The following is an 18808-nucleotide window of genomic DNA, read 5'->3' as shown; positions in this document are numbered from 1 at the left end:
TTAACTACTTTAGCAGACTTTACTGCTTTAGCAGACTTTACTGCTTTCATTTCTTCATTCTTCTTAGCAGAACTCTAACTGCTTCAACTCATGAAATTTTCATCAAAATCAAAACAGACATCCACCAGTAACTTCAGTGAGTAGACTTAAATTTTATCATGTCCAATTTGGCACACTTTGGAAATAATTCAACAGGTAGTGCCTTACCTTTTGGATAAGCCGGCTTATGCCCACTCACTTAGACCACTGGAATTCATGTCTGCCCGTCAGACCACCTAAGACCCCGGATTTCTCCGTCCAAACCTCCAACTCTCCTTCCTCAATAACCGGACGAAGCCCCCAAATGTTAAGATTCAATATTGAGGAAGGGTACAAGAGGTGATCGAAGAATAACCACACCGATCCGACCGGGTGAAGTCAAACGATGATTTTAATGAATACACGCGTGGGAAGAGAACTCTGTACGCAGACAGGAAGTAGTCTTCGACTTAATCAAAGCATGAACAGATATTTTATAGCATCAGGGTTTGTTTACTGACGCCCCTTCATGCGTCACAGATACATTTTATACATAGATCAGATCAACATCATCATGACTTTTTACCTAGAAAATCATCTTCTATTTTCATGGCTAGCCCTTCCTGTCTACCTTTCAGTTCTTGTCTTGTTCCTCTTTCTTGCCGAGACACCAAGAAACGGTTCCTCTTTTACCAAGACAATTTTGCAGTTACAGCCAAACATAACTAACCTCTCCTCTAAATAAATCTAATTTAACGTGTGTGTGTGTGTGTGTGTGTTGACCTCACATGCTCTTTGTGTCACCTCTTCACCTACTGTCTGTGTCTCGTCCTCAAATGCTCTTTCTCAATTCACCTGTTGCACTTCTGACCTTTTACCAGACCAGAAGCTCACTGAGACTATGTGTATGTCTTCTACTAAATAAATGTTTTAATCAAGAACCTCTACTAAAAAGCTATCTGTTACATTGTTAAAGCCTCGTCTTAGCCTGCGGCTCAAAATAACTTCCTGCTTCTTTCTGCATACAACTTCCTGTCAGCCTGCAACTCAGTCTTTCTGAAAGAGACACTGTTTAAACCTTGGAATGCAATATCCATGCTGCAGATTATATTATTAATGCAATGACAATTATTTAACAATAGCAGTAAAATAATTTCCCTCCTCGACAATATATATTGTGAGATCCACAGTTTCAAACGTTTTATGTATTTGTTTTAAACTCTCCTAAGGATGGCTGTATGCAAACTCAGCTGAAAAAGCAGAACTACACATAACTTTAACAACTTTACAGTTTCCGCTCAAACTAGAAGTTCATTTGTGATGAGGAACATCTTTGAATAATCTAACTTTGTCATTGAGCTGCTTCTGCCATTCAGTGGCTCGGGCCTCATGCTGCCAAAAAGCCAGTTTGAGAGAGAGCATGATCCCTGATCAAGGGAAGCCCCCCAAGCATCCCTACAGCAAAACCCACCAGCACCCTTTTCCCACCACTGTCTGTTTATCATTACACTAGTGTTCTCTCCCCTAGTTACATCTTATTGAAATGAAACTTTGTAAGGGCCTCATTTAAATCTCTGTGAACTGTGCTCCCACTTGACTTCTACACAAGTTCAACATTACAACTTCAGGTTTATGAAATCCAATAAGATTTTTTAACACAACTCTGAGGTGGAGGCTGAGGAGATGTAATCCTGAGGTGGATCAATTTTGTTGAGATGAATAATTATAAAACCAGTTGTACATACTACCCTAGAGAGATTTTGAGACTTCAAAGATCAACAACATGGTAAATGTTACAAATTATTGGTTAAATTTTCTTTTACAAACATTCAAATATATAGTAGGCACATTCAAAGGTAATCGATTACCAATAACACTGTCACAGTGGCTCGTTTTGAGGCATAAGATCTGTGCGGTTCATGGGGTGTATGACTATTTGATCTCATATTAAAACATCTCAAAACCAGTTAGAAATACTTTCATCTTCAGCTGGAGTGGACTGATGACGCTGTCAATTACCTCGTTTTTAATTTAGCACTGATCTCTTTTTTAAATTTACTTTCAGTTTCTCTTAAATATCACTACTGTGAAATATGGTTAAAACATTCATGCTCCCCTCTGAGAAGTAGATAGAATATAACATTGTATCTTTGTTCTTGCCCTCATATAGCCCTGATCGTTGCTCACTAAATATAGGCCAGTTTTGCCCAGGCAGTTGAATTCTTTCTTACATAATTTAGTGACCAAAAACACTGTAAATATGTAACATGATACCAGGCCTTGTTTTTAAAATACAAAAGTTATGTATATATATATATATATATGATACACACACATCACCCTGCTCTTTCAATATAACCCATAACGTGGGGCGATCATGGCTCAAGAGTTGGGAGTTCGCCTTGTAATCGGAAGGTCCGACAGTCTCGGTCGTTGTGTCCTTGGGCAAGACACTTCACCCGTTGCCTAGTGGTGGTGGTCAGAGGGCCCGGTGGCGCCAGTGTCTGGCAGCCTAGCCTCTGTCAGTGCATTGAATTCTTTCTTACATAATTTAGTGACCAAAAACACTGTAAATATGTAACACAGCCCCAGGGTGGCTGTGGCTACAATGTAGCTTGCCATCACCAGTGTGTGAATGGGTGGATGACTGGATGTGTAAAGCTCTTTGGGGTCTTTTTGTCCTTAGGGACTAGTAAAGCTCTATACAAATACAGGCCATTTACCATATCAGCCTTTTCTGATGCATTTCTTCTGTCCCTCCCATTAATTCAGTGGGTTGGGTGAAGTGTCAGCAATGAAAGGATTACAAGCACCAACCCTACTGAACTGATTGCCTTATTGCTTTTAAAAATGAACATTTTATGTACTTATATAATATAAATTTGAGCCCAGACAGTTATGTTCTAGGCCTTTAATTGTCCAGCTCATGGATACCTGTGAAACTAATCAGAGCCCAGAAAACACAAAGAGGCAGCTAGAAAATTAGCTTTTAAATATTAGCATAAATTGAAGAACTTGACTAGAGACAGTGCAACAGTCCTTCAATACGTTTAACAGTATTTGGGGTTGTGTTTTATGTAACATAAACACTGTCAAGAGCATGAAACCATGCATGATATTAGTTTGTCTAGTGTATACCTGAAATACAGGGTCATATTACACACAGGCACTATACTACTTTTACTTTTGCCTAACTAACCCCGTGCTTTGGAAAAATACATCCATTTTCATCATTACACACATACTAAACAGCTGTATTCTCTTAGTTTCCTGCTTGCCAGGTTCCACCTACCCAACACAGATTTCTAGCACCTATCATGAATGCAGGACAAAGTTAATATGATTCAGCAGCCAGAGTTGGTCACATTAACCACATATGTACATCAATGCAGTGTATAGTTTAGAAAGATCATGAAAACACCGCAATCATACCGCTGCCCTGAATTTCCTGAAAATTAATATATGTTTAGAATGTGAGACCAGTGATGTCGCCTGGATTTAATTTTTTCTCATTTATGAAAAAGCCCTCTTTCACCTCATAAGTACAACACAAAATTGAAAACTGTCTACAATGTGATTAAGAAGTCACTCGTACAAAAAAGAAAAATCCGGCAGAGAATGAAAGCCAAGAATTAACAGAATTAATTAAATTGGGTTGTTGTGACCATTGAGTCCAATAGGTTGATCCAGCTCTCCCACTGCTCTCAACAACAAAGAATTATTCAGCTGCTCTTCCCAGGACAGGACAATTGAGAATGAACAAAATGATAACGCTGAATGAAAACAAATTACATGCAGCAGAAAAGTAAGTGGAAAATCATTTAAAAGTTGTGGCTTTTATAATGTTCCATATATTTCTAGAAAGCCCTAATATTAGTTTCTTGACTGTTGACACTTAAGAGTCTGAAACTTGTGAGATCATTGATTTTTAAAGAAATTAGCAGAGACATTATGACTGAAATGAACTGAACTGAATTGAGGAAGGATTTTGGTCCTAGTTCATTCACTTCTACCATTTCGTTTTACATTTTACAGGAAGATTAGAAGTTGTATTCCTTCCCAAACACGCATTACATCACAGTAGTTTTATTTATCTCGTGAATCGTTCTTCAGAAGATTTTGGATGCGTTTAATTGTAGGAATCTTCAGGGAAATTATTTTACATTATTGATGTGAAAAAGAGAAACGGAAATGTAAACAGAAGTAGAAACAGAAACAGTGGGTGTAGAAAGTCACAGGTGGGACTCTCAATCACTCAAGAGTAACTCACCTCAGTGTAGAAAGTATGAAAAGAATAAAAAAATTTTAAACAACTGCATAAAGCACAATTATTAAAAACAAGATACAGATAAAAGAAAAAATAAGCCTTGCATTTAAGAGTATAACAATGGTTTGTAGTGTCTCAGACTTTCTTCTTTTTACTACTTCTTCTTTTTACTATTTTCTGTTTTTGTATTATTATTAATAATAATATAATTACATTATTTTATGATATACATGCTTGTGTGTACAATCTACATGATGTGCTCTATATAGATACTGCGAGTAAAGTTTTTAGAAGCTGAATCCACATCTTATAGCTGTAAGCATGATTTTCCATTTTCTGTTTAACGTGACATGTTCCACAATTAAAACTGTGTCATTTTCATTGGCTACTATTGCTGGCAGTATAGCCAGTCTACAAACCCCTGGCTCTCAGCCTGCCTTCACACTTTTCCACTCTCCTCTTGTTTACCTTCTGTTTTTACTTGTCTTTTTCAGCACAGCAGTTGATCAAAGGGTAAAATAAAACAAGCGGCCCTGATAGACAGCACTCTGCAATCAGAAAATGACTCATATGGGAGTGTTTCTCAGGTAAGAATGAAATCCATTTGGTTTTACCTCGCTGTCTCTCTAGTGCGTTCCCCACCGGGTCAAATACACAGTAAACAGACGGGGCTATTTTAACAGGTCTCAGTAGAGGCTGCTTTTTAAACACAAAGAACATTTTTAGCAGTTTCTTTTTTTTCCGTCTTGCTATGCGTAATGCATTACAAAGGAGTTCCCCTCCTTTATAATACAGAAAGGATCATTTTTGTGGAGTGAAACCTCCAGCTCAGGAAACAAATACCGCATCATTAATTATCAAACAGTTGGGGATACAGTGATAGAAATAAGTGTAACTTTCCAGGGAAATGGGAAATCTTATCAGTTGGTAACCTATTTACTTCTAGCTCTGTCTGCAGTAGGGGGTATAAACAATTGTGCTGACAAAGATACAGCACTCTAGTATGGAGAGCAGCTTGTCAAGGAAAATGCACTATGAGGAAGACGAACACAAAAGGTTTTTTTTTTAAGCATTTAGGTTTTTGCTCCCCTGCTATATTCTGCTTCTCTCTGTATTCATCCTGCCTCAGTCTGGTTGAGACTTTCAAGCTATTTTTTTGCAGAGCAAAGAGTTCATCTCATTAAAGCTAGTGTAATTACAACAGGCGTGTCATGTTTTGTTAAAGCAAATGGCCTTCTATTTTTTTAAAATCTGGAATTACAATGAAGCTTCCTCACTAGAGAGCATTTATAGAGCATATTAAGAAACCCAACAAAAAAAATGAGGAACAGAATGATAGAGTAATAATACTCTGTGACACCGAGGCTTAATTCATTTTGCAGTGTGCAACCAAGGATATCAGATGCTTTGTCCCATCATTCCATGCAGTGACAAATTACTTTTATGGTCTCTTTTTGTGCCTAACCTTTACACAGACATGCATAAAACACAAAGTACAAGGTCACTAACATCAGCCGCAAAACTCAATACTTCCAACTTCCAGTAAGACATCAAAGAGAAGGGCTTGCTCCTGCCTGACTCCCCTCACTGCTGATTTACTGAAATCTTTGCACTTGAGCCAGTTTGCAGCAGCAGAACAGGAGAACATCCTGTCAGCAGGTTTACTTCATTTGCATTCAAGAATCTGAAGATGTTGACTAACCAAATTTCACTATTGTGACTTAATGCTTCTGGGGTATAGCTGCATTCTCAAATTTCATTCTAAATGACTAATTAAGCTCTGCTTTTATTTCAGTCACAAGTATCAGCAAAAATAACTCCTTGGGCGGCACAGAAGTGCAGTAGTTAGTAATTTCACCTAACAGCAAGAAAGTTTAGTGAGGTTGACTCGTCTGGTCTTTCTGTGTGCATGTTCTCCCAGTTTCTGCATGTTTTTTTCTGGGTACAATGGCTTTCCCCTACTGTTTAAAGACATTTGTGTTAGATTAACTGGTAATTCAAAAGGAAAAAAAGTCCTTAAAGTGTATACGATGAAAGGCTGTATACATGCTTTGGAAAGTGGATGCTGTACTAAAAATGTCTTAAAATGCATTTCAGAAAGTACATTTCATCAAGCTATCAAGTGGCATTACACAATTAATGGACTGCAGGCAGGTCAGTTCAGCACTTGGACTATTAAGCCATGAGTAAAAGATCTAGGGAACACTGCCGGGGAAAGGGCCCCATGGACTAAGGCTAGGCCCTAGTCCATGGGGCCCGTCCGGGCACAGCCCAAAGAAGGGACATGGGCCCACCCTACTGTAGGCCAACCATCTGCAGGAGTTACCATAGCGGCCGCTGGGCGGTGGCCAGGGTCGGAGATCCTAGTGGACCGATTCCTGGCTCTTTAAACTAGCAGCTGGGGCTTGGAATGTCACTTCTCTGGTTGGGAAGGAGCGTGAGCTAGTGCATGAGGACCCAACTATTTTGAGACTTGTTGGTCCCATCAAATATACTGATTACTGTGTTTCTAAGAAGCTAATTGCATTCCAATTGTATCTGCATTCTACACAGCATCCCAGCTTTTTCTAGTTGTGTTTGTATGATGTGTGATTTATGTGAAATTTGTATAACACCCTGCTAAAAAAGAACCAATGAATGACTGAGCTGGAAAATATGTTGTGTAATCCATATGTGATGTTCCAAAGATGCAAGAGCACAGCTGAAAATCCTGAAAGCGGTGCTCTGCATTGTTGCATTACTGTAGTAGAGATGTATCTTATGTAATCTATTACTTCTTAGTTCATTTTATTGGTCATCATACTATTTCTAAAGCATTCATTTGCATGGCATATGATCTCACAGACACTCATTTCAGCTCTCTGGAAATTGAACTGTATTTTGTGCATGCCTGTTATAATGGTTTAAATGGAATCTGGCTAACTGATTACAATCAGTCAAATTTGAATATATGATTATATTCTATGAATGATTCAATGATTATATAGAGTTATATAGAGACGAAAATGAAGCAAAGTTTCAACAGCCCTCACACTGCCTTCATTTATATGGGAGTCGTGTCTTAAGGAAGTTTGCACACATGGGGCTTCATCTGACAAAAATCAGAAGACCAAGACATGCCTTTTATGTATTTCAATATCAGTATTAATTGAAGCCGCAAGAGCTATTCAGTAGTGACCTTCCAAATTTGATTCCCATCTTTTCTACAGTGACACTCCAGGCTGGATATATCCAGTAGCCACAGGAGCTCTTTATAATTTCTTCTGTCTCCTGTTACAAACTAGTTATGGCTGTGTGTCACTGCCAATTCCTCCTTCAATCCTCTTATGGAAAATTTAAACTGGGGAAGATTTGTTCAGAATTGGAACATTTTGTATAAGAGTGATCTGAAAGGCCTTCGCTTCGTTTGAAAGAGACTTCAGAGAGGAGAGCTGCTCTGAAAGCTAACTGTTCTGTGAGAATATTCTCATAGGATTAAGGATCTGACTGCTTGGATTGTACTGCCTTGTAGCTCTCATGAGACTAGCCACCGGCTTTTATGATAACCTCAGTCTGTTCCATTCCAGTCAAAAGGAAGGACGCAAGTTCAAATGAGATCTCACATCAACAATCAACATACAAAACTGATTTTGTCAAGGTTGTTTGATAGCTTAAATAATACAGCTTGCCATTAATAAATATCAGTTTTTTATGGTGATCTAATTGAAATACTTCAAGGAAATAATTTGTTTCCTATCAACTTTGTTCTTGGCGTTTTCTGTCAAAGACACACCCAAGGCAATGTTTAAAATACAATGAGTGGTTTAACAAAAAAAAAATAAGAAGAAGAAGAAAAAAATGGGTGTATTCAGCTCAATAGTCAATGCTACATTTTATTCCCCTTTGTCCTAATCAGGCTGACTTTGTGTACTAGGCTTACACAACCCAAGGGACATGTGTGAAAGCAGAAAAAAGAAATTCAATTTTTAATGGAATAACACACTGCACATACTTGTAGCAATTTGCTGAATTGTTCCGGCAACCTGCATAATTAATAGCACACAAATAAAATACGAGAAATACTTTGAAAGTTTAAGAGTTTTTATCAAAGGCAAACAGAGAAAAACACTCAGATTATGTACCTTCCACAGGAAATTAAGTTCATGCATAAATTTAGCAAGGAAGGTCTGCATGTTCTCTTATATTTTCCCTCCATTCCTCAATGTCATTAGAGCTATTCGTGCTGGTCTATTTTGTTGTCACTTCCATTTCCCCCATGCTGTAAATATCTCCTCATTGTCAGTTTCAGTGTCTGGCTAATGATGGGTTTGTCTCTGTTCTCCAAGGCCATCAGACCACAGTCCATGTTTTTTGTATTCATTATTGTCTGCCACACTACCTTTTAGTACGTCTAATGAGCATTCCTCTTTCACTTCTCCTGGTTTTGCTCACTCTGCTCCACCTCTGTCAGTATCTCTGGGGGTGCTAACATTGTCTTTATCTAGGACTGTGCTGCATGACTTTGCCTCTCATCAGGGTTGAGAAGATTTAGCTTATTTCCTGCATTTTCTCACTGAAATAGTTTTATAAGAGGAAATTGATTTACCACAACCCATAGTTCAGGCCTGTTTCTGTGTTGCATTTGTTTTTGCCCCCCACCCCACATCTCTGTCTAGTTTTCTTTGAAGTTCTCCTAAAATCTGCTTTGTTAGGTTTAGGCTCTAAAAGGTTGTTGGCTAGGCTTTGAAAGGTAAAGGCGTTTACTAAATTAGGCAATTTAATTGCTGTTTGGTTAAGATAAAGAAAAAGATCTTTTCATACCAATGTTACTTTTTGGGGGAACATGACAAATTGGTAGTGACAGCTGCATCTAACTAATGCCATAACTAGGCACATCACGCACCACCACCAAAGGACATTTTGCGCATAACAGACACTTCTGACAACACAATATTTAAACACAAACGCCCTATTTTTATTCTTCTGCAAAATTGTATGGATGGAATTTTAAGTTCGAGAGGGACCCATTTAATAACAGTGTGATCTTGTTGTGCAGCAAAACAAAACAAAAAATAACCGCTGTGGCTTGCCGCTAAAGAAGAGTAATCTAAAACTTAAAATAAAATAGTTTGTTAAATCACTGCATTGTCACAGAGCTGTGCAGCACCAGCCGCTTTCTTCCCTGTGTGAATCACAGCTTATTTACTTTTAAAGCTCTTCATTTGCGGCAGAAGAAATCCCACTGTGACAAGGATCCACAGCTGTTGTCAAACTGCTGACAACGCCAGAGCCCGCAGGACAAATCACCTGGCAGTGGTGTTTGTTATGATTGCATTAAAATAAATGAGTTCTGTGAGCGTATTTTCTAAAAACATATTAAACTTTTAGGAAACCTGCCATCTCTGACACATTTGTATCTTCCCTTTAGATTGTTTAGAACAAACAAAATGAGAGTAAATAATGAATATCTGTATGTAATCCATAAACAAAAGCACAAAATCCTATCCCTGCTGGATCTGAGAAATAACTGTGGATTTGTAAACAGACTGTGCTTAGTCTCTATATCACAACACTCTACAGATACCATATTACTTAAAATGAAAACACGTAATAATTATTTTTAAACAACTTGATGAGTCAAAAGAAACCATTGATTCACACATATTTACTGCTATGACACAAACTAATGCATTATACATCGAGCGAGGAGGAAGCCATTAAATAACAGAGTGTGGACAAGTAGCTTTGTTAAATCCTGTTAAAATTCATGGTGAAAGATGATGAAAATGGTTTTTCCTCAGTTTGATGCTGCCAAAGTGATTTTTTTATTTTTATTTGAACTTTATTGAATTTTACTGAATTTTATTTTATGTTTTATTTTTTTTTTTTTTTTTTTTTGCATGTGTGTTGTTGCTGCCTTTGTTTAATTGAGCCATTTCTGTAACTGTGAGACACTTGCTGCTGCCTATCTTGCCAGGTCTCCCGTGAAAAAGAGATTTTTAATCTCAGTGGGATCTTCCTGGTTAAATGAAGGTTAATAAAATAATAAATAAATATAATGAAGTGAATCCATTCAGTTTATCACAAAGAGACTAGACTACCAGGGTTGTCTCTGAATTCACTCACTGAATTAAAAGTTACCTCTTGCCCATTTTACTGATTTGGCTTTTATGGGAATGATGTCGGCTGGATTAAGGAGAAAGATCTGCGTGTACACTTTGAGACTTTGTATTGAAATATAGTGGAGCAAATTTAACTGTTTGTCATCAACATAATAAAAATATATAACTTGCAATAACTGTCATTTTGGGTTTTCAGTTTGGAAGTGCATAAACACGACTTCCGACATGAAATCTCTTGATTTAAAATTATGCTCAGAGTTTACTTCAGTCATTTAGTCTATTTATTAAGAAACGTGATCGGCACATGAATTTAGGAGTTAACACTCTTCAAACACCAATCTGTTTCTAATTGTGTATTGATAAGGGTCTGTCTCTACAGGGAGCTGTTTTTGAGCTCTACAGCACTTGTTACTACACTACAAAAATCTCCTTCTTCATGGTTTGAATTCATGATTCATAAATAATTGAGCTGTCACTTACAGTGTTGTTGACAATATTTTTTTTTATTGTAAATTCTGCCACTTGTTCATTTTTGATTGTTTTGTTCAAGTCAGTTAATTGACGAGCAGTTTTCTGCAAGTGAGACTGCTCCCTTATTTTCCAAGGGTTTGCCACAGGCCATTTATCCAGGCTTGGTGCCAGTACTGGGAGTGCTGGGTGACCTCATCCATCCATCCATCCATGTTCTGACACTTATCCAGGTTTGGTTCATCGGGGCAGCAGAGAATTCTCTTAGCAGAAAATCACCCCTCTGCCCTCCCTGTTCATCTGGGAGGTCAATGAGGCATTTCCAAGCCAGCCAAGAAATATAATCTCCAGAGTGTGTCCTGGGTCGGCCCCAGGGCCTTCTCCCAGTACCACACGCCTGAAACACCTTGCCTAGGGGGGGCATCACGGAGGCATACTCTTCAGATGCCCAAACCACTTAACTCTTCTCCAGAAATTGACAACTTGTCATGATGGAGTGGGTTGTATGTTTATGTTTGTCACTGGTGGGGTTAAGTGGTCTTGGGTGAAGAAACAGAATAAGATTCATTGACCTCTATGCCGACATGGAGATCAAGCGATCAAGTGGCATGGGCCTGGGACAGGGTTACCAGGTTGTCACTCTAGATCCAGGTCTGGTAGCTTTAACACATTGGACCCAGTCAGGCATAACCTAAAAGTGCTAATGGGTCTGCCATCCACCCACAGGAGTTCAGTGTACTGTGGATTGGCTGCTCGTCAGGTGCAGAGTCATTTGTGACATAATTAACAACAGTATTAAACAACAAAGGAGCCAACGTAAAATAAAAGTTTGTATAACATGGTGTTGGTAAAAGTATGCATTATATATTTTCAACTTCATGTAATTTTGTTTGAGAGCAGTCCTTCAACTCTTATTGTTTAGCTGAAAAAAACAAGTGTAATTTAACAGCATTACTAACTCATGTTATCACTTGACTCGCGGGGAAATGATCTGTTTTATTGAATTAGGAAGCTGTGTTTGCAAAAGAGACTTGACCTCCTCCAGATGAGCCACGATTTTAGGTTTTAGGGAACAAATGACCATTATTATTTCTAATGCTGATTAGAAATACATAAAATCTAATTACATCCCTGTCAGCTTTGGTAGTGAAGCTGATCATTTGTGAGTAATAAGCGCAACATGATATTTATGTAGCATGGATAATGCACTAATGGGTGAGTGGTTTTGCTTTGTTGTTTGCAAACATATAAGATTGCCTGGTGTTGGCTACTACACTCGACCTCCTGTTGGAGCTTTCAGTTCAGCAGCCTCCTATAATGCTTTTTCCACCCTAAAACAAATTAGTGTGGTAGAAAAAGATCAATATTGCTTAGAAGTGAGGTTTTTTTCATGTTGTTATCAGTCTCTCTAATATTCATTTGAAGGGGGTTAAATTGCCTTATGCTAAAAGCAGCATCCTGCCTTTTCTTAGGATGGTTAGTCTGTGCTATTGTGTGTTTATTAATGTTTAATGTGAGAGTGACATTTCCAGTTTTGATCCCATTTTTGAAAAACATCTTTTTTGAGCTACTTAGCGAGGCTAAAACCCCAAAACCGTCACAGAATACTGGAGCCTAGCAGCATACCTAGATGAAATACAATAACGGCTTTCATAGATGTATCTAGATATTTTGAAGTATAAATAACTGTGTGTTCAAGGTGGAATGGCTGAAATCATGCACTCCAAATGGGTCGTGGACTATTTGGATTCATCTTCTGTGAGTAATCAGGTTACAGTGGGTGCTTGTGAATAGATTCTCTGATTTCCAAAAAGCTTTTCTTTTTTCCTTTTGAGCACGTAATTTGTCATTTTCAACTTATCTTCTTTGTCAAGGTCCTTTTGAATCAGTGCTACTGGTCACACCAGAGTATCTACTGTTTGTGTTATTCCCTGTTGCTACTTACAAAACTTCAAATGAGCACATCTCTAGCTAGTACTGCGCATAATAATTACTGTGCATATTTATGATGCACTCTTGAATGTCCCCCTTATCAGGCCAACTTTTGATGCCCAGTAAAAAAAAGGAAAACAATTTAACTACCTACTGTCATGGTCCTGGGTCGGTGACCCAGCGCTTTTAGTTTGTTATCATTTTCTAGATGATGATTGTTTAAGTTCTGTGTTATTTTCGATCTGCCTCTGAGTCTGCGTCTGTATCTGTCTGTCTATGGTGTCTCCCCATCTGTTTGTGAATCTGTCTGTTTAGTTCAATGTCTTGTCTGGTTCCATGTGTCTGAATTTCCTGTTTTATTGTGAAGGTCCGTGTCGTATGTGAGTGTGATCAGTTTACGTTTCCCCTGTCCCGTCAGCCCAGATTCCTCCCAGCTGTGTTGCCCTCCTGTCTCTCATCCCCTGATTACTGGTGTGTGTATTTAAGCCCTGTGTGTTCTCCTGCCTGTTGCCGGTTCGTCTGTGTAACTCCGCGTCAGTCTGTGTTCCTTGGTGTCCTGCTCGGCTCGCTGCCTCGCTTCCCTTTTTGTTTCATCTCAGGTTTGTCATTTAGCTTTCCCAGTTCAGGTCTTTAGTTTTGTCTTCCCTCTTGCCTGTTTTGCCTTCTCACCACTGTGTAAATAAACTCACCAGCATCTCATCCACTGCCTGCATCTTGGGTCCTTCTTCTAACTCCACACGGCTCGCCTCGGCAGCCGTGACACCTACACGCCATAGGACTGACTATAGAAGTAATAACTAACAGGTTGATTTGTTTGTGTCTGCAAAAGAAAACTACTGCAACTGAGTGTAACCTGATACTGTTGAATTGCAACATCTTATCAACTGATGTTAACTGCTTCAAAATACATTTGCCTAGTGTGTGTGTGTGTGTGTGTGTGTGTGTGTGTGTGTGTGTTTTCTTTGCCACGGTAAATCAAAAAAAGACCTCTGTAAATTATTCAGTGCCATTTGGTTAAAAGTGAATCCCCAAAGATTTGATCCTTGCACACTGCCTCCTTTGAGCTTATTTTTGAGAAACAACAGAAGCTCTGTGCAGCAGTGATGTTTGATTTCAGCTTTGATGGTGCAACAGTGTGGTGAAATTGCAAATAAATACACTCAGACCCTGAAATGAAATGTAAATGTTGCCTGACTGTATCAAAGCACATATAGAGTTTATTTTTTCTTACAGTCAAACATCTCACATATGCAGCGCTGTAATGATTGTTTTAACCATAGCTCGTCAGCAAATCCATCGGGTCCCTATATTTATACGGGAATTAAGTGGGATCAACTAAGGTGATTATGTACTGTTGATTTCAAGTTGAATTTTAAATACATCTGTGCTGTTTTTGGAGGAGTTTGGATTTGTTATTCTTACACAACTTTAGAACTTTTCTTCTTTTAAAGTCTTTTGACCCATCATCCTTTGTTTTTTGGGAGCTTGAAGAAAACAGACATTTGAAAACAATGCCAACTGAATCTCTTAGGTTTCTTTAACGTGATTCTCCAAGTTCCGTTAGCTCACATTGTTTTTTAAAAAATTATTCTACCCAAGTTCAATTAAGTCACATTTTTAAAGCAGCAGGGACTCTTACGCTTTTAAGCTGAACCAATTTAAGATGATTTACAGACTGGATCCTGGGGCTTCAGCCCCGTAAGTCCTTTAAATAATCCAGGAGCGGCTGAGATATCTCTCATTAAGGAAAACCTTTATTGATTTCTCAATCTTTTGAAAATCATTGCCCTTCAGCTGAATCTTCCTGCTGAAGGTTCCCACATAATTTAGATGAAGAGTAGATTACATCCTGGAGTTTTTCAGCAGACTCCAGCCAACAATATAATAAAATAATATTTTGTGTAATAAAAAAAGGAGGAAGAACTAAGAGGTGTAAATAGGGAAATAATATTAGTTAAAAAATAGAAAATGCAGTCTCCAGTGTACTGTTAAAATACATCAGAATGGTAAATGGCCTGTATTTGTATAGCGCTTTTCTAGTCCCTAAGGATCCCAAAGCGCTTTACACAACCAGTCATCCACCCATTCACACACACATTCACACACTGGTGATGGGAAGCTACATTGTAGCCACAGCCACCCTGGGGCGCACTGGCAGAGGCGAGGCTGCCGGACACTGGCGCCACCCTCTGACTACCACCAGTAGGCAACGGGTGAAGTGTCTCGCCCAAGGACACAACGACCGAGACTGTCCAAGCCGGGGTTCGAACCGGCAACCTTCCAATTACAAGGCGAACTCCCAACTCTTGAGCCACGATCGCCCCAGAATACCAATGTTGTCTTCTTCTTCTGGGATTTAAAGACATATCAATTTCCTGAACTAGCTTGGTCCTCAAGTCAAAGAAGGAAAATGAAAACTTAAATGAGGGTGTCGTTTTATTTTTGTTTTTTAGAAAGAAAATAAACAAGCTTTGATGTATAATAGAAATCATTTGGGATGAACGCTAACACGTACCCAGGAAGACTGTTTTCTTGTTTCTTTACTATAAAAAAAAAGACAAATACATTTTGAGAGCTAAATCCCAACACCTTAGACCCTCTTTGGAACAGTTACGTTAATCTCAGTGATGACAACTGAAAACTTGGAAAAGAAGCCCTTACTTACTGCAGTAGACTAAAGCTGACACCGGATGAGCACAGTGGCATGTTTAAAAGCAGATGCTTAAATAAATCCTACTTAAAATGCTCCACTCACGATATCTGCATTCTGATGCAAACAGGACTATGACCCTGGAAATGTGGCACTGACTGCCAGGAAAGTTATCTATAGATGTTAAAGGGAATTTCTTTTAGCAATTTATTTTAAGGGTGAAATAATAATGCCATTAGCAGCAGTGTCTCACTGTTCTATTTTGTTCTTCAAGACACTGATGAAGGTCAAGCTTAAATAGCTCCAGCTCCCTGTTTCAGCCTGAGACTCGCAGCTTAGCCACAGCTCTGGGAACTGGCTCACACAAAAGACTTACCCCACAATGCTGCTGGCCTAGATAGACACGCCAGACATACAAAAGGGTGGCTGTGCTAATTGAGAACAGATCTTTGCTACAATGACAATTCCTAAAGAAAAAGATTTGCCTGTCAGCTAAATTAAGTATTCAAATGGTTCCTGTCAATATTTGCCAACATGAACCTAATAGTCTGAGTTAAGACATTAAGCTTGGAGCCGCTGCCGACATTAAGACAAATATGTGGCTCACATCAATGACATTCATCAGCACAATACAATGCGAATACAGTAAGTGTTCAATCTGTGTTTGTGCGACTCGAGTTTGTGTCGTTCCGCAGTTCAAATCAAAGCATTGTGATAACAGCAGTTTGAGACAAACAGTTTTCCTGCAGTCAAACAGACATTAGGAGGATTTATTCAGAGGTGAGGTATGTTAAGTTTGAGATTCCCTTTCTTCTTTGTAAATTGATTTTCATTTCCATTTAAGAAACAACTTATAAGCCATCTTAGCTCTGAAAGGATGTCAAATCCTCACACTTGGTGTTCCGGTTACATCCGTTTTGAACATAAGCTCTTTCAAGTGAAATTAATCAATCTCTTTATCACTTGGGCAGTGTCATTACCCAACCACAGAGTGAGAAATGAAAGTGCTAATCGCACAGCAAGTGGGGCTTTTGTGTGGGAAGGCCAAATTTTCCTCCTCAAGCTGCTTTGCAAATGCATTTTCAATTGAATTGGTGAAGCGAACAAAGGATGAATTCTGAGTTTGCCTCAAAATTCTTGTTAAAAAAGAATGACATCAGCTTACAGTACAGGTTTCCAAAAGGTGATTAATTTACAAAAATGTTAATAATTTGCATGGAAATTACCAAATGGATGCATAAATAACACACAGGAGATGTAAAACACATTTTAGGTGTGAGTACATGTGAATGTGTTTGAATAAGGGATTTGTACAGCTCAATACGCAGCATGTTTTCCATTACAACAATGTGTACTATATATAACTGGGGCCATAAATTCACTAAGCATGCCAGGAAGACTATTTCATATGCCTCAATATCTTAATAACCATGCCACTCTGCTGTAACAACTGTAGCTGTCCTTGTCATTTTGGGGCTGTGAGTGAATACTCTACAAGAAAAAAAAAAAAAAGCATTATTATTCTCTTCACCCCAGGCACTTGAGCCTGAAGGCTTGATGATGTCCAACTGCAGTCCAATGTGTGTCAAAAAAAGAAGGAATATTTTCCCCACAAAACTGGTTTCACTGAAAATGCATGTGTGCAAATGTGTGCTTCCACGTGCTGCGTATCTTATCGCCATGATCCTCAACAGGTTCAAAGAGATTTGACTTTTTAAATTACCATTAAGAACAAAATTATGTTGTTTTACATGCAAGCAGGTGGATTGCATATCTTAATTTAAATATAAGTCAAAACAGGACCTTTATTAATGCACTTGTAATAAGATAGAATAAATATTTTACCTGCTTTCCATGAAAAATGGTGGTCTCTAGGATACACGTTGTCTAAACGGACAGATATGGAAAAGAGAGACAAGAGGAGGAAGAGGCTTAGGTAGCTCCCAGCTTGCCGTGTCCAGGCAATGACCCCAAAGTCATCTTTTAGAGTCATAGTCCAGCCCATTGCTTCCTCTCTTACTCCTGTGGGAGGAAAATGAAATTCATCATCAGCTCATTCATAAATATGATCAGAAACCTTGGCCACCTTCCCACTGAATCCTCCAGCCCAGAAATGTAATATTAGGTGTCACTTTCCAAGTCCATCAGACTTTTTCACACATGGATCATAGTGCCGGATGGATTTGACTTGTAAAACAGCTTTGCTGTTGTAGTTGATAGTTGTGGGATACTATGGCTTCTTCTCCACCTACATAGATCAAAAATAATTAGACAGAGTGGCAAGAGTATCTCAGCGTCCCAAAGGAGGTGTGGAAACAAGCACTGATGGAAGGCGAGGCTCTAAGCTTGGAGTAATACAGGGTATTAGTACCTTTTTATTGCAGCTCATTTATTCCTATCTCCTGCTACTGTGATTCGTGTCCTAGGAGTGTTAAGGATTAGTCCTGGATTCACTAGGCCTCTAATTGTGTTGCACCAACAGCAAAATTAATGAATATGAAATTAAATCTGTAACACCTTATGCTTTGAAAGACTGGTGTTCATGACTGCAGTGATTCATTTTCCAAAAACAATTTTTGCTACACTGTGGCACTTGGGTATTGAGAGATTTGTTATTACTGACTTATCGTCCCACTGAGCTCCCCTGCAGTTTTTTGACATTCTGTAATCATAAAACATGAGACAAAAGCAATTTCTGCTGCATAGGTTTAGCAAAAAATTGGTCTTAATATCAAATACAGCTGATTTAGGCACCGTGGGAATTTGCAGCACATAAAGAATAGCAAAACATTTTATGTTTATGCAAGCCGAGGTATTAAGCTGGTGAGCCACACATCCAATACTAACATCACTGAGAGTTTATTTTATTTCAAAGTCACATCTGTCATGAATTAGATGTAATCTGTGCGACTGTGGTAAGCATTTTCTAATCTACTGATTCTGTACAGGACAAGTTTTTAATTTTTCTTTTGACATTCCACATCAATACAACAGAGAGGCTTTTCTACATTTTGTCCCGATAGTATACGATAGTAAGTATCATAGAGAGTATTTAATGGTAGATTAACTTCTGAGAGGCAGCAGCAATTTGAGATTTAAGATTATTTACACATGGCGTGCCTGTGAAAGCGCTGGCAGCTGAATTATTTTTGCTTGATTTCATTCAGGGAAATTAGATTTTGACTTTGCTGCTTTAGCTATGTTTTGGTGGGGGTAAAATTTGTTTAATGAGAAAGAAATGCTTGGATGGAGATGGCTTGATGCCCAGAAGTGGGCTGCCAGATGCACAGTTTTTGATGGACTGTCCAATTCTCCTCTGGCTTTGATGTGTTATTCTATAGTCAAAATGGTTTGCTCTTTTTTGTGTGTGTT

The 18808-nt window shown here is 38.6% G+C and overlaps 1 protein-coding gene and 1 long non-coding RNA gene across 2 annotated transcripts in view; both read right to left on the bottom strand.

Annotated features, from left to right (window-relative positions):
- Positions 1 to 18808, bottom strand: part of thsd7ba (thrombospondin, type I, domain containing 7Ba) — a 201625-nt gene that overhangs the window by 139420 nt on the left and 43397 nt on the right. Inside the window, exon 3 of the mRNA XM_076875192.1 lies at positions 17282 to 17458. Within this exon, the coding sequence (XP_076731307.1) occupies positions 17282 to 17441 (160 nt within the window). The 5' untranslated portion in view covers positions 17442 to 17458. The remainder of the gene's footprint in view (positions 1 to 17281; positions 17459 to 18808) is intronic.
- LOC143413045 (uncharacterized) lies at positions 413 to 1181 on the bottom strand. Its single transcript, XR_013093603.1, has 2 exons — positions 874 to 1181; positions 413 to 822 (listed from the first exon to the last, which is right to left on the bottom strand). It is a non-coding gene; the product is annotated as an uncharacterized LOC143413045 (long non-coding RNA).

The sequence above is a fragment of the Maylandia zebra genome, linkage group LG16 (assembly GCF_041146795.1).
Source record: "Maylandia zebra isolate NMK-2024a linkage group LG16, Mzebra_GT3a, whole genome shotgun sequence".
Classification (NCBI taxonomy): domain Eukaryota; kingdom Metazoa; phylum Chordata; class Actinopteri; order Cichliformes; family Cichlidae; genus Maylandia; species Maylandia zebra.
Note: the sequence above shows the minus strand (reverse complement) of the source record. Positions and strands in the feature narration are given on the sequence as shown.